This window comes from Lissotriton helveticus, chromosome 6 (assembly GCF_964261635.1).
Source record: "Lissotriton helveticus chromosome 6, aLisHel1.1, whole genome shotgun sequence".
NCBI classification, from domain to species: Eukaryota; Metazoa; Chordata; class Amphibia; order Caudata; family Salamandridae; genus Lissotriton; species Lissotriton helveticus.
This window is the reverse complement of record NC_136067.1, coordinates 238,187,756-238,204,956: the sequence shown is the minus strand read 5'-3', so window position 1 is coordinate 238,204,956 and position 17,201 is coordinate 238,187,756. Positions and strand designations below refer to the sequence as shown.

General features: G+C 39.1%; 1 protein-coding gene across 3 annotated transcripts in view; it reads left to right on the top strand.

Moving 5' to 3' along the window:
- LOC144762473 (adhesion G protein-coupled receptor F5-like) overlaps positions 1-17,201 on the top strand; it is a 1,325,307-nt gene that overhangs the window by 1,282,589 nt on the left and 25,517 nt on the right. For all 3 annotated transcript variants that reach the window (XM_078647685.1, XM_078647687.1, XM_078647686.1), the window contains one exon: positions 11,343-11,430. In XM_078647685.1, the coding sequence (XP_078503811.1) occupies positions 11,343-11,430 (88 nt within the window). The remainder of the gene's footprint in view (positions 1-11,342; positions 11,431-17,201) is intronic.

The following is a 17,201-nucleotide window of genomic DNA, read 5'->3' as shown; positions in this document are numbered from 1 at the left end:
TCCAGCACATGAAACAACTGCCTTATATAGTTATATCTACCTGGAACAAGTCCAATTAGATCTGGGTGGCCAGATAAGTCATGTTCCAATAACAGAGTGGCAAGATTCTTACCCACATTTCATAGTCAATTTTTTTTTTGTTCAATATCTTTATTGTTTAAAAAGTAAAAATTCATACAATTATAATAAAATGCAATGCATCAGGGCAAAGTAATCAATACAAAATTACATTTAGGAGAATATATACACTAATATAGAATCCATGTCAGAAGAATAAAAAAATCACAAATAATACTAAATCAGAGTATACAAAATAAAAAATATTTCATATTAGAATAATAAAATATTAGCTGTATTGCACATAATTAAAAAAATATCAGAAAGAGAAGGAGAAGAGGAGAGAAAGATAGGATAGAAAGAAGGAAGAACAGAGAAAGCAGGGGAGAAGAGAAAGGGGACAATATATAGATAACTAAAATAATAGATAACTGGCTAGATAAATAAATAGATAAATAAATGACAACTGATAAATGGGGGCAGCCGCTGCAGTGGAAAAAGTAAATTAAGAAGTAGAGACAAAAGGATATTGGGCTACCAACCCTTGAGAGGACAGTTTCATATACTTACCTAAAGACCTCCAAATAGTATTAGAGATGGAAGGAGTATAATGTTTCTCTTCAACAGAAGTATGAGCCACACGAAGAAACGATAACCAGGCCCACCAAGTATGATAGGGTAGGAGATTAAAGGATTTCCACTCAGTTAAAATAATTTTAACAGCAATGGATACAAGGCGATCTAACAACTGCATATCAGTATCAACCAAGGGGAGAGGAGTGAATGCAGCCCACGGACCCAATAAAATCATAGGTAACGAGAGCTCACTGGAGTATCAAAGATTAGTGATAGATGTTTCTGAATCAAATCCCAAAAGGAATGTACTAACGGGCATTCAAAAAACATATGTTGGTGAGTGACTGAGACCAATTGCAATTCCAACAAAGATCATTGTCTCCTAGCTTCATCTTATATAGGCAAGCAGGGGTCCAATGCAGGAGATTCATAGAAAATAATTTTGATTGCATAAGAGAAAGAGCAATCTTATTCTGTAACGAAATCTTCCCAATTAATTGCCATGACTCTTGTGAGATATGTTTGAAAATATCACTATCAAAATGATGGGACCATTTATCTTTTGTAATAGTAGCCTGAGAGGGAGGTTGCGCAGATAACAATTTGGATATCTTCGATGCAGTATGACCTGAACTAGACCACATAGACAAAAGTGAAATAGTAGTCGAGTCTTTACAAAGGGCAATTCTAGAAAGAGCAACCTTTAATTTTAAAATGGAATAACATTAAGATTATATGTGCTGGCTAAAGAAGAAAAGGGAGGAGGATCATGATTGGAATCATAAAGATGTTTGACCAACGTCAGACCTCTATTTGCCCAGGAAGCCATCGTAACAGGATTAATATCAGTAACAATTTTAGGATTATACCATAATGAAGACCATCTCGATTTATGAATGGGTTTGGAAACTTTTTTATCAATATATTTTAGAGCACTAATTGTGTCTAAAATAATACGGCTTGAATGGGGTAGCATCAGATTAGAAGCAGTTAAAACGGAAGGGGTAGAAAGAGGTGTACACAGCTCACGTTCAATATATAGCCATGGGGGTTATGGAGGGAATCTGATAAAAACCAAAGAGCACCCTGAGATGATAAAAAGGCAATTTGATACAAGTTCTAATCTGGAAGATTACATCCACCCAAAACATCTGGTTTTCTAAGATGTTTATATGCAATTCTAGCACGCTTATCACTCCATAAAAATGTTGACGTAAGTAAATCATTCTCCCGGAAAAAGGATGAGGAGAGTTTCACAGGCAGCATGGAGGATAACAAATTAATAACCAGGGTTATCATCATCTTAAGAGTCTGAAGTCGTCCCCACCAGGAGATGTATTTTGGAGACCAGGAGGATAAGAGATTTTTAACCTTCGCTAGTATATGAGGTTCATGATAAGAAATAGTATCTAAAAGATTATTACAAAACCAAATTCCTAAGTATTTAATTCAAGTCAACTGCCATTTAAAGCCGGCCTCACCCATGTGAGAAGGGAAGCACAAAGCATGAAGAGGGAACATTTCCGTCTTATCTCTGTTCAGAGTATATCCTGAAACTTGTGAAAACTCTTTAATGGTATTAGAGATAGCAGGAATGGCAGTAGCGATGTCCTCAGAAAATATGAGATCATCATCTGCATACGCAGCCGTTTTGATTGTATGTGTACCAAATTGGAAGCCTTTGATATTCTCATTCAGATTGAGTAACCAAAGGAGTGGGTCTATAGACAAAAGAAAAAGAGGGGGTGATTGTGGGCACCCCTGTCTAGTACCCTAGATTAAAAAGGAGGATGTAGCCCCATTGACTCTGATGTTAGCTTTAGGTTGCGCATATAAGGACATTAACATGTTGATAAAAGAATCGCCTAAGTTATGAGATTGGAGCGCTGCTTTTAAAAAGCGCCAAGAAACTTTATCAAAAGCCTTTTCGGCATCAAGAGCAATTGCAGATGATGGGAAAGCAGATAGCTTTGCTTTCTCCAATATATGACAGAAGGTTTGGATATTATCACTAGCAAGTCTCCCTTTTACAAAGCCAGTCTGGGATCCATGGATAGGCTAGGGATATGACCCTCTAAACGCTTAGCCAGGATATTAGCAAAAATCTTACCTTCCGTATTTAGAAGCGAGATTGGACGCAAATTTTTAGGGTCAGAATGGTCTTTCCCTTCTTTTGGAATCACGACAATAATAGCCTCAGCGACTGACCCCGAGACTTTGCCTGACATTACAAAGTTATCAAAAACTTTCTTGAGATATTTTATTATTGAGGATGAAAAAGTCTTGTAAAAAGCAATATGATATCCATCAGGTCCTGGAGCCTTCCCCGATCGAGTTGTCCGAATGGCTTGAATTATCTCTTCAGAATCAATAGGTTGCCCCAGAGCAGTCATCTCTGACTGAGAAATAGTATGTGTAGGGACCGAGGACAAGAATTGCTGGCACACATTGTTCCTTGTGGGTGTAGAGTTTTTCATGAAAATCTCGAAAGACTTGCAAAATTTCTTGAGTATGGAGTTTCCTAGCACCATTGCTGTCATTAATATAGGAAATCTGAGTGGTTTTAACATTCGTATTTTGATACTTTAAAGTGGCAGCCAACATCTGACCTGCTCTATTTTGGAGCAACAGGCATCTAGATTTTGGAGCCTGTACACCAATATGAGCTCTTTTAGTGACAATAGAGTTATAAGAATATTTCAAGTTTTTAATGTCCTGCAAGAGAGACTTATCATTAAAGCTTTCATATAATCTCTCTTTACGTTTGATCTCATCCCCAAAAGATTGCAGCGACCCTCTGATATCGGCATTCCGTTTAGAATTTTTTTTTATAATATGGCCCCTAATCGTGCGTTTAAATGCATCCCAAAGAACAATTGGGGAGTTCACTGAAGACTCGTTATCATTGAAAAAATTATCAATCTCCCCCAATAGTTCTTGGACTTCATCTTTGTCATCCAACATCTCTGTATTAAGACCCCATGTACGAGGAGCTTGTTTATCCGCCACATAGAGGAGAGTAAATGAGACAGCTGCGTGATCAGAAACAACTATTGGGTGAATGATAGCATTAATCATGTGTTTTAGAAGAGCAGCATCAACTAGAAGATAATGCGCAAAAAACTAGAATGTGGAGAAGAGAAAAACGTGAAATCGCTACCCATAGGATTATGTAACCTCCAAACATCAGTAAGCTGATGAGAAGAGCACATATTGAGCATTTCTTTATGTGACCTAGGAGGGTGAAATATAAAGGCAGAATACCTATCTAAAATAGGATCCAAAGGCAAATTAAAATTGCCTCCAACAATTGTTCTAGCATTTTGAGGGATATCAGAGAATTTTTTATTTATTGAACGCCAAAAGAGTTCATTATCAATGTTGGGAGCATAAATATTCATAACATATATATCATCTGAGCCATTGGACAAGCGAGAGAGCAGCCATCTGCCATCCATATCATGTTCAGCAGTAACAATAGACAGGCTAGAATTCTTGGAAATCATGGTTACAACACCGTTCTTTTTACCAGCGGCTTCCGAACAAACAACATCCAATACCCACTCCTTGCGCAAGAGCAAAGCTTCTTTAAAGGCAATCTTAGTCTCCTGAAGAAGAACAATATCACTGAATAAGCTTTTGCAGTAGTCCAAGATCTTGGTCCTCTTAACAGGATGATTGAATCCATGAACATTAAGAGAGATTATGTTTAGGCTAGACATAAAAGGACCTGACACCAAACAAATAAGAACATCTGATAACAGAGAAAGGGAAGACTATGCAACTGCGTAGCAGGTACATGAATAAATAAACAACAGGAAAAAAATACAAAATTAACCGCAACAGGAGTCCCCAAGGAAAAAAAGATAGAAATAGAAGAAGAAAGGATGGTAGAAAAAAGAAGAAAGAGAAAAGATGCTCCAAAGAAAAGAGGAGCATATAAAAAAGAAAACCCTCACCACGGGATGTATGTAATAGAAATATTGCATGGGGAGAAAAAATGTGGAGGCACAACCATAGAGGCCAGCACTACCAGTGCAAACCGCTTGGGAAGAAATACATTTGTCATTAAACAACAGAACTTAAGTGCACATGAATCCTACAATAACAACATTCTAATAGGCGCAGAGAATAGATATTCCAGAAACTACTAAATCTAAGAGTAGAAATAGTATAATCAGGTAACATGGATACCAATAAGAGATATATAAATAACAGGCTAAGGCAAAAATTAGAATAAGGCCTCATAAATAACAATAATAAATATTAAATGTAACAAGTTAAGGTAATAGTCGATTAAGGCATCATAAGTAACCACAATAGATGTTATAAATAACAGTCTATGGTAATATTCAATTAAAGCATCATAAATAACAATAATAAATATTAGAAAGAACAGATTAAGGCAATATGAAGTTAAGGCATCGGGAAGAACAATAATAGATAATATAGAAACAGCTAAGGAAATATTGAGGTAAGGCATCATATATAGCAATAATAGATATTATAGATAGTTGCATAAGGCAATATTAAATTAAGGTATCATGAATAACAAACTTATATATTATGAATAACAGCCTAAGGAAGTACTAGGTTAAGGCATCGAAAACATAAGAGTAATACATAATATGAATAATAGACTAAGGCATGGTAAATGATCATAAGTGAATCAATAACTATTAACATGAGGTATTAAAAATGGCAATATAATACATTAGAATTCATAAACCACTAATATCTCCAGCACTATAAAAATTGATAGCAACTGTGAAAAAATCGATTAGATATCATAAATAACAATAATAAATATTAGGAGTAATAGGTAAAGGCTATATTAAATTAAGGCATCATAAATAACAATTATAGACAATATAGGTAACCGCCTAGGGCAATATTAATTAAAGCATCATGAATACCAATAATATATATTAGAATAACGACCTAAGGCAATACTAGATTAAGGCATCAAAAATAACAATAATAAATATTATAAGTAACATCCAAAGGACTGTAGATGGCCATAAATGATGCAGTAAGTATTAAAATGAGGCACTAAAATGTCATTACACCACATTATATTACATAAACAACTACTGTGACTAACACTATAAAAAATTGATATCAACTATAAGAAAAAACTAAAATATATAGGTGAATAAGTACCATTGCAAAAAAGAAAACAGGGAGGCACTATTAGTCACGCATAATGCAATAAGGCACCAAAGGCATAAAATAAACCATCAGCACAAGATGAACATTTAAGCTGAGAGGTGCCAGGGAGATACACGGAGTGCAGCATTGATTCAGCCCAATTATCCAAAGAAGAAGAAAACGATGAATGCTCATCGCAAGACACATGCAATATGAAGCCAGTTTGCCAGACATTGAAAAACTTTAAGAATGGGACGTGCTAGGAGGAGACTCAGAAACCATGTGTTCCATCTGCGATTCAGACTGATTATCCAAGAACATGGGAAGATCTGCAGGTTCATAAAAAATGTGTGTGCGGCCTATAAAAGTGATTCTGAAACGCGAAGGGCCTGCAAAGGAAAATGGAATGTTCAGATCTATAAGCCTTCTGCGTAAATTCAAGAAACCTTTACGGCGAATGACAGTGTCTCTAGCAAAATCCTGTGATATTGATAGTCTGTGACCTTCCCATTGTAAAATTGTAATCTTCCTCATCTGAGCTAGGATTTGTTCAGAATGCTGATGACAAAGATCACCGGTCTCGGAGAAGATAACGATTTAGGCTTAAAGGTGGGAACTCTATGAGCACTTGCTATTTCAAAGTCCTTTTCAAATGAAATGTGCAACACAGAGGGTATCCAGATAAGCAAAAAAAACAACATGGAAGGAGCTGATTTCTCACAGTCCTCTTGAAGGCCAAAACTTCGAGGTTACTTCTACAATTTCTGTCCTCTTGTTTAGTCAGGTCTCTTCTCAAAGAGGCCAAGGAGCGGTCCATACTTTGAACATGTTTAGACTGCTTATTCATGAAGTCTTAAACCGTACTTATTCTTGTTTCTGCATTGGAAACACGTAGTGAAAGATTTTTGAGATCATTTCGAATTGCCGCCACCTCGACCTGGAGCAGATCAGTATTTGTTTTAGTGCTTTGCGCGATGTCATGGATTGAATTAAGTTTGACTAAAATGGTACCTAATGTTGTAGCAGAGTCCGAACTGCCCGGTGCCGAAATATCCGGGTGGGGGATTCCGTTAAGACCTCTTCAAATTCCCTTTTGAGTCTCCATCTATGTGGGTAACACCCATGCCTTCCGCCATTAGGATAACGTGCAAAAACCACACAAAAAGATAAGAAGAGTGTAGAAACTGCAGTTGGGTAGAAAGAACTGATGCCTGGAATACTGGATAGCACCGCAAACTGGAGAATATCCCAAAGAGGAACAGGCATTGATTCAGGCTTCTATGTATCTGGTGTGCTACATCCTGGAAGAAACAAGTAAATGAGCATAGTATATTGAGCCACTAGAGAGAAGCAAGCAATACTACTTAGAGGTTCCAAAAAGATCAAATTATTTGTTGGACAATGGAGAAATCATCTCCGATGATGCAAAGCCACTAAGTTATAAGCCACAGATATTAAAAGTTTCCAGTGAAAATTCAATCAGCAGCCGCCATTTTGTAATCAAATTTATCTCCTCAGAAATGTGTCCCAAAAGCATAAGCGTGCAAAACATTCAGAGGTATAAAATATCAATGAGACAATACCTCATATAGTAGGAGAACGCACACTGAAGCACCATATGTCGAATTGAGCACCTTTGCATGTTCAGCCCAAGTAGTGGTAAAGTTTCTCCTTCTGCCCCCATCTTAGATGCAGCCTGAGGAGAACAATCTTCGTGTAAAAAAACACAGAAAGAACGGGCCATAACTCTCAGAAGTTGCCCTCGATGTCTTTAGAACTGTTCTGCCGCCTGGAGCTGCTACGTGGCGAAGAAAAAAGTCACTGGTACAGCATATTTGTGAGCGCTCGCACCAAAGGTCCGACGGAACTCAAAGATGCGCGGCCGTCTTGGATGCGCGTCAAGCCACGCCCCCATTCATAGTCGCCATTTAACACAGAGAAGGTCTGAAAGCCTGATGGGCCCTCCACGTCATCACCTCCCTTTTTAGAGATCAGGACTTTTCAGTGTCTGTCTGGTCATTATTGGTAACATCTGATTCTGAAATATGTGACTGTAAAACATTACTAATTTTGGTGTTAATGTTTTGTGCATAGGTCTTGTAAAACTCTGCCAGGAATCTGCTGTGCCAAGTGTTTTCTTGTTCAAAGAGGCTTTTATTGCTACCTTAATCTCATGTTGCGTCATTGATGTCTCACATGATTCTCTGTCTTCGTGGCTAAAGCAATGTCTACTATACACAAAAGGAGGTCCCAGGGGTAATTTTAAAGACTCTGACTGTTGAATCCCCTGAACAGAATTGACACCAACAAAAACCAACAGAGAGTCTACAAACACTAACAAAGTACCCAACAAAATATTACAGGAAAATATCTCATAAATGAGTTCCCATCAGTACACCATCGAGACCGCCCTTCATCATCTAGGATCTCTTTAGACACTTGTGCCTGCTGCTGTTAGAGGTGAAAAAACCTGCACTGGCCTGATGACAAGCCATGTACCAGGAAAAACCACAGCAGTTGTATGAGATGTGAAAGAAGGCGTGTCTGGTGGAATACTGAATAGCAGTGCAGTGAAAAGGTGTGGGTGAAAAGGATAAGAAAAGGGGTTCTAAAATTAGGTAGTGTTCAGGGACAACAAATTTAATAACCACCGTCACACTCCTAAATCAATAAAAACAGTGCAAATAAATGGCGTAACAAATAACCACTTAATAGTTGTATAAGGTCGACATGTTTCTGCAGTCTAAAAGAGTCTCGAGATCTCGTGCTGCTTCCTCAGGACCAAATAGTGCTACTGCTAAATAACCAAAATTAAATGAACCATATCACCTGAATAGTGTAGGTAACTGTGTAACCATCTTCCCATCCTAAATATAAGAAGAAAGCGTATAAGTATTCAAAAATAACTGGGTACTGTGTGAGGTATATACATAGCATGCAATTTAAGCATACAATAACATATAGAACCAGTCACATAAACTTATTGACCGGCATAGGGACTGTCTAAGTCAGTCTCCACTCAACAAATTGAGTATCTTAACAAAGGTTCACTCACCCACTCGATGGGAAGGAAAAGCCCCACCTCACCTGGCGCGAGCTCAGGTAGATGGATGCACCGCACTATAAAGAAGATAACATAGATAATCATTAATGTAAATAGCACCTGCTGGTACTCCCGGGCAAACCAGTCCAAGCATGCGCCACCTCTAGCGCCAAACAACACAACCCAAGCAGTCAACAATCTGGCTGATTACATCTCAGTATACAAAGAGTGTGTTCAAAGGAGCTGTAAGCTACCACAGCCTCCCATTCAGGTTAAAGCATTTTTTAATTTATGCACGGTAGCAGTGAAATAATTCTCATCTCTGATGCTACACCCTACAACAATAGCCATACTCCCCATAAGTCTTAGGGCAGCAATGCTTCAATATATACACATGTGAGGGCTACAAGCACTCGTTTCTGTCCCCAGCCGTTTCTGTGAACAGACGGCAAGATTGCGCTAACAAGTTCAATCACTCCCATTGAGCACCCAGTTCGCATTATTCACATTCTCCAATGAAAGTTACCAACAAGTAAATAAAATCAAGGCTGGACCGCTCACCTATCCGTCGGTACACCGGTCGTCCCTCCGAGCTCTATCTGGGGGAGGAACCGACTCGGTGTACCGGGAGGTCTAGAAGTAAACAAACTGCTTCCGCGTCAGGCTGGGGGCGTGTGCAGACGTCCGCCTGCCGCGGTGACATCACCCACAGCGCGATGCGCGCTGTGCCAGAAGGGAAATGTAGTTCCACACACGTTCTGGAGGCATAATACACGGTTCGAATCCCGGCCGGGATCCATCTTACAGCAAGGTGCAATTGTCTTAATAAATTCTGATTTTATGGTCATATTAGCCCAATATTAAGCGCTGATATTGTGAAAACACAATCTGCCATCCTTGTCTTAATAAATTCTGATATTGTGGTCATATTAGGCCAATATTGAGCGCTGATATTGTCAAGGAGTGAAACCGCAATCTGCCATCCTTAATAAGAGGAACAGGGCAGGTAGTCCCCACAACAAGTGCAACCCATCAAGTAACACCGCCAGGCTAAGCTTATCAGAACTGCACCACTACGATTGTAGAGAGTGTGCAAGTAAGAACAATGAGTCTAGGAGCAATGAGTAAAAAGACTAAGCTGCTATCCCACCTTGGATTTAATGGTATTGAATGCTATTTGTACTCCAGGTAGGGATGCCACGTAGAGTGTGTTAAAGAGTTATTTGGAGAAATGCTCAAACATATGTTTCAGATGACACATGCACACAGGCTCACCACTCTTTAGGTGCCGGAGCTTACTCCAAACTAGACCAGCTAGGTTCAAAAAAATATGTTGATCCAGATCTAAGGTATGTGGGAGGATGCCTCCTGTCTATAACGACATCCACGGAATTTCATCATTTAACCCGCATACATCACTACGAAGCCTGTAAACCCATTTCTGTTCACACTTAAAGAGGAATTTAGAAGTGTCAGTAACAGAGGGAGGTATCCATGGTTGGTCCAATACAGTCCACGAGATGTCAGTGGGCTGGTGACCCACTTGTAAGAAGTGGTTCGTCAATTTCGTTGCTTGCTTACCACAACGGATTGAACTTTTATGCTCAGAAATTCTGGTTTTGATTTTTCTGGTGGTCATCCCCACATAGTTCAGCTTGCAGGGGCATGTTATTAAATAAATTAGGTTCACGCTATTGCAGTTTGTGAACCTCCTCAATTGCCAAGGTCTGTCGGTGCCAATGTCAATGGTGAGTGTTTTCTTAGTTTGTGGACAAGCCGCGCAGCTACCACAAGGATGGTGTCCATTAACTGCTGGTAAGTCCCATAGGGTGCCGACCGATCGGGGAATTGCAGTTTTCGGTCTGGTATGAACCAGCTGGTCTCTCAAATTACGGCCTCTCTTAAAGGCAATGTCTCTCATGTATTTAATCAAAGTCACTGTCAATCCACAGATCCTCATAGAACTGAAGAAAAGCCTGGTTGATTGCACTCCGAGTCCATACAATGTTACATACAATGCCACTCATTGGGTTTATAGCAATAAGAATATTCCCATTTAATTAGTTGGGCTATTAATCCTCTTGTTATCCCCATTCATGTGTTTATGCTTCAGGCAGTCTTGATAATCCATATTTTTCACCCTATCTAAAATTTGCATGTGCTCTACCTTAAGTGCCTCCATAGTTTCTTTGTTTATTTGCCCAGTATTGCATACATTTTCCATGTACTTTATTCTTATTTCAAGTGTGTTTAGCTCTCGGTACAATGTCTGCTTATTGCTCTTCAATACAATGCCCTTTCAGAACTGTTTTAGGGTATCCAATTAGGATTGCCATAACTACGGTGGTACCTTCATTCTCAGTAACGTATAGATCAATTTCTAAAATTAATGTGTACCTGATCTTATGTATCTATATCTATTATAAATTTCCAAATCGTTTCTCAGAAGAATTGTACCTTGTATTAAACATATCGGTTATTAAGAGTTTTAATACTTAGTGTTCTTATCTTACAGTCTTCCAACCTCAGTACTTCTCGAACACCACCAACCACACCAAAATCAACTCCATCAAAGCCAAAAGCACGCTTCTTTGGCAAACGAGGTATGTAAATAAAAATTGAGTGAAGTTAGGTGGACCATTACCTTCCAGGTCATCACGGGCACTGTGTCAAGTTCTGAACTTTTCAACTTCGAATCATTGTTTTGAGGTCGTTTATTTGAAGCAAAACAAGATTGCAACACACAGAATGAATTAGGCTATAACACAAAGGTGCACGATTGTAAGCGGTAGCATTTGGAGGGAGGTGGTCAGCCTAAGTCTAGTATGTTGTTCTTTTACTTTGCATCATTAAACTGCCTCCTGCATGCAGCATACACATGTTCAGACATATAATTGAGGGGGAACATTGTTTTTTAGTGTCAGGAATCAGTGTTATGGGAGTCACTTTTATGTGATTACCTAATACCTCAATGCCATATTCATAAACTGCAGGCACATATCCTCTCCCCCCCCCCTTACACCCTGTTCCCACATCTATCCACCTAACCCCCACAACCATAACATAATACCGGGAATTGTACTTTATTATACATTTTATTGTGTTGTCTTATTCTCTACTCATTTACCCCATTACAATGCAGCTCGGAGATGCTTCTTAATAATATAGAAATACTATTCCCATTATTGACTGCTACAACATTAGGATTTACTCACATAAATGGCTTGCATTAATAATGCACATTCATTTTGATCTCATAAAGTTCTAATGTATTATTACGAACGTGCAAATATTTTACAAGGGACGAGAAACTAGAATTGCAAAGCTGATTCTCCTGGAAACCACCAGTGCTTATTGCAAATTTGAAGGAGTAGTTTTTTGAATAGTTCTGAAATATGGATTAATACAAAGATATGCAACTAAGAGCACAGATGTTTATTATCATGGAGAAGAAAAACAAAAAGTTACTAATGGGCATGCAGCAATAAATTACTTGCGCAAATGCACCTTTGTTCCATTTGTGAATGCACAGATGTTAATTTATTAGCCAAATGCATGGATGTTACTTTATGTGCTAATGCTTGGAAAGCAGCGACAGTCTTGCTTCCTTTGAGTTTTTCTAGAATTCTTCTAGAATTCCCCAAAAAGTTGGAAATGCACTGAATGTAGGAATAACCAACTGAAGCAAATTTCAGACTTCCTTATCATTGGAGGTACCAGACCTTTTGAAAGGGTCTGAAAATTGCCTCTATCGTGTTACTTAAAAGCTCCGAGCAAATGTCTGCTTTTCTCTGACTTATCAAAGAGCCCAAGAAATATGTGATAGTTGTAGATTTACATGAGTATTCAAATGCATAGCTAAATTTATTGGGTAAGCCACATTTGTCTGTGGAGGAATGTTGTTCTAAAATGTATTTGCACTGATTATTTTCTTTTTTCCCCCATGTAAAATGTGTTCCTCATAGAAAAATTATTTCCTCTACACCCTCGTAATTTTATAGGGCATTCCTTCCTATTTCATACCCTGAAAATTGATTCACTCTTACTGTTTAAAGCAGTACATTTGTGGCCTTTTTCAGTCTGGTAAAGTAATGGCAAAAAATGTATGAACACCCATAAGCTCACATGTGTGTGGATGCATAACTTCTTGTGCAGATAACGCTGCCAAAGAACTCTCAGAGCTCATCCCTCTGACCAAATGTACTTGCACGGAAAACCCATTTAAAAGGACAACATTCCACTCCTGCAAACTTGCAAATGAAGGACAGGATTAACCCTTCCCAAGTTCTATTATCTAATAATTTCACCCATACAACTTTGTGAATTGGTCCATAGTGTACATTAGATGCAAAATATATTCTTGGTAGTTGACATGCCCAGAGGAACAGTGGAATTCATCTAACTGCTCCATTCTTGCCTAACCATCTGTATTGAAATATAAAAAAAAGCACCAGGATATTTCAGCATCGCTTTTCTGACAAAAAATAAATTCATTTAGCCTATGTTAAACAAACATACATAATACCAACAACCATATATATATTTTTTATAATTCTTTTTATTTATCAGTTATTTGTGAACAGCAGGTTGTAATGAGCATACTACAGGAGAAAGCATTGTAGGACGCATGCAGGGGGCCTCTGTATCACTGGATAGCAATGAATTGAATGATCCTAGTCCTCAACACTGACCTACTGGATTGCAAAGCAACTTATTGTTTGTTTTATTTCATGCCCTGGGATCCCGTTCCCTTATACCGCTCCCGGTCTCAAGCCTCTACGTTAACTCCCCTGTATTGCATCCATGGTCCCCAAATCTCTTTGCGGGGGCAACCTCATCCCCGATATGCTTCCAGTTCAGCTAGTTGACACCAAACTAGGTCTTCCCAGTCCCTAACCGCAGGTGGTCTGGTCGCCCCCCAGAGTACAGCCAGATTGCGCGTTGCCACCCCTGCTGCTCTGGTTAGCCAGATATTCACCCGTTTGGGCAGTTTCTCCTACCCTTTTATGCCCAATAACAGCCGCTTAGCCTCTAGCCGGATCAGCAGACCTGTGACCTGCTTCATCACCACTACCACCCCGATCCAGAAACCCTGGATCACTCGACAGGCTCTGAGCGTGTGGTAGAAAGATCCCGTGCTGCCACATCCCCTAGTGCACACATCCGACTTGCTGCGTCCCATTTTGTGAATTCTTAACCTGGAGAGGTACGACGTGTGCAGGGCACAAAGTTGTATCAGGCAAAATTGCGCCTATATGGCGATCTTTCTAGGACTTTGCAGTGCCGTGGTCCATTCATCAACTTCTAAGGGGGCTAGATCTATTGTTCAGGTCTCTCTCAGCTGGGCAAGGATGTCATTGTTCATTATCTTTTTGATGATTAGCAAAACTGCCTTTATGGGCATAGGGTCCAAAAGCAGCCAGTCCTCTATAGGGGAGTGATCCGAAATTTTTTCTTCAGCAGGCATGTAGCATTTTAGTGCGTGTCTTAATTGCATGTATCAGAATATCTCCCCAAGTCCAAGGTCATACTCAGAATACAACTCCTGGAAAAACAGCAGTGTGCCCCCTCTCCAAATATCTCCCAGCCTAACTATTCCTATTGTGTGCCATCGTGTGTGGTTGCACAGTCTCTTCACCTCTCCCAAACTGTCTCTATCCCATAGTGGGGCTTCCTCCGTTGCTTTGTCTTTCCACCCCAGATGTCGGTTAGTTGCCTCCCAGGCTTACAGCACTGCCTGGGTATAGACCGGGAGCGATCCTTTCTTGGCCCTCCTATACACCCATGGCCTGGTGGTCAACTCTGTATGCTGGGTTGTTTCTCCCTCCAAATACCCAGTCCTTCACCACCACTAACTGGGACACCCAGTAGTAAACTCTTAGGTCTGGGACCACTATACCTCTATCGAAAACTCCACGCTGCAGTTTCACTAAGGAGATTCGGACCCCACCTCAGTCCCATAAAAGTTACCTCAGTATGTTGTTGAATAGCAACCATATTTCTAACAAAAAAATCATGCTAGACCACAATCAATTTTAAACTTTACATTTTTTGATGAGACCATGGGTAACCTAAATCCTACCTCCAGGTCTATTTCCGCACTTCTCTCAGCTTCACTTCATCAGTGTACTACACCAGCCCTACCCTAAGGTACAAATTGCATTCGGTGTCCTTCAAAACTCTTGGAAGCAGAGATCCATAGAAAAAGAACTATGCAAAAAAAAAATAATAATAATTAGAAATACAGTCTTTCATTTTGACATACCACATTCACCCCAAACACTAATTGTAGCTATAATAACAGAAGCTGAACTCTGGGCGAACATTCAGTGGAATGTTAAATGACCTGGGCCTAGATGTATCAAGCCTTTTGCGATTCGTTAAGGCCGAAATTCGCAGAATTTCGGCCTTTACGAATCGCAAACGGACATTTTGCATCTTTTGGGATGTATGAGAAATTAGCAAAATAAGGAATCGCAAAAATTTGCGATTCCTTATTTTGCTATAGCATTTAAGGAATCGCAATTTTTGCAATTCCTTAAATGCAATGTATGTAGCATTTTTACATTGCGAATTTTGTTTAAGAATTCGCAAATTAACATCAAATTGTAGTTGATGTTAATTTGCTAATTCATTTAAAAATGCACAAATTGACATTTTTTAGGGTGGCATGTGACGCACACACATGCCCTTAGGGCATGTATGTGCACCATATGCACACATATGTAAATTTCAGGGGTGCAGCAGGGTGTCTTTGAGACACCCCTGCGCCCTTGAAATAATTCTCAAATTGCGATTAGGAAATTGCGAATTCGCAATTTGAGAATTCCTGCACAATCATTCCTATGGGCCTCCTGGCCCATAGGAATGCATTGGAAATTATTCCTTAATTGCGAATTCGCAAAATGCGAATTCGCAAATAAGGAATAAAAAGGAATCGCTAAAAAAAGCGATTTTTTACATACATTCCATTTTGCGAATTCTAAATAGCGATTCGCTAAAAATCGCTATTTAAGATTCGCAAAATGGAATCTTGATACATCTAGGCCCATGATCCTACTATTAACACAAATATCTATCAGAGACAGAAATCATTTTGGAATGCAAATTTCCCATCTACCATCCCTTGTAGGTTTTCCTATTTATAAAGTCTCACATGTACAACTAGAGACAAACGTGTGAGAAACCCAAAAAAAGTTGTTACTTAAACAACTTATGTTGAATAAAGGAAACTGCACTGCTAATACTGAAGAACATGAAACATTGCTCTAATTTTACAATTGGAGCTTTTGGAAACCTGGAAGGGCCTGAATTTCATTATGATGTGGTTCGACTATTTGTTCAGAAATAAAAGTAAATCAGAAATGGCAAGACATTTCCCCAATCTGACAAAGTTCCATACTTTCCAGATTGACGCTGATTTTTTAGTGTGAATTTCCCAGCCGCATTCCACTTATTATCTCAGTGGGTTCTGACACCCAGCTATTTTTACAAATGCTCACTAGTGGACTCTCATGGACAACATTGTACAAGTGTTGACAAATAACTGCCCAAACAAATTCTGCACAGCACTTTCATCACAAAAGGCCTCTCCATTGATTCAACACCCTTCTCAGCATACACAAAAGGCTGCATCTGCGGGCACATCTGGATCTTTCTGAAACATGTTTACAAAAATTGTATATAAATTGTTGGTTGTTGAGTGTCTTTCACAAAACCAACCTGGCCCGGCAACGCCATAATGGGCATCAGAAGTGTCAACCTATTTGCAAAAATATGAACAAAGATTTATGAAGGCCAATAAACAAGCCAATAAAACAAGCAACATTGTGTAACAGGTTTCAGCTACACCATGATAATGTTTTTTAGTGTGGTGTAAGCAAAATCCCGTCAACCACTGCTTCATTGTACATTGCTAGTAAAAGTGGGGTTAGGGCAATCACACATTCTTTATAGAATATTGTAGTTAGGCGATCTGACCCGTCATCTCCTGCATTGCAAATTATTCTAATAAAGGTGTCATAGCAGACTATTGCACAAACCTATTTTCACATGCTTGCTCAATATTTTCGTATCACCATACTGGCATACATGTATGCTATCCTATGGTTCATAGGATAGGGATAGCATACATTTACTCCAGTGTGTTGATGTGAAAATATTGAGCATGTGAGAATAGGTTTATGTAATAGTCTGCAAAGGAGTGAGAAGTGTCCCTATTATATTGCTCAGAATTAGAGGTCTCCTCCACTGTCACACACGTATTCATGTCACATAGCTTTGCAAACATTCCTCTCTGCATTTACCACCCCTTCACTTCTAGGACTTAGTGTAGTTGCCAAATATTATTGATTCATGCTCTGCCAGATACTGG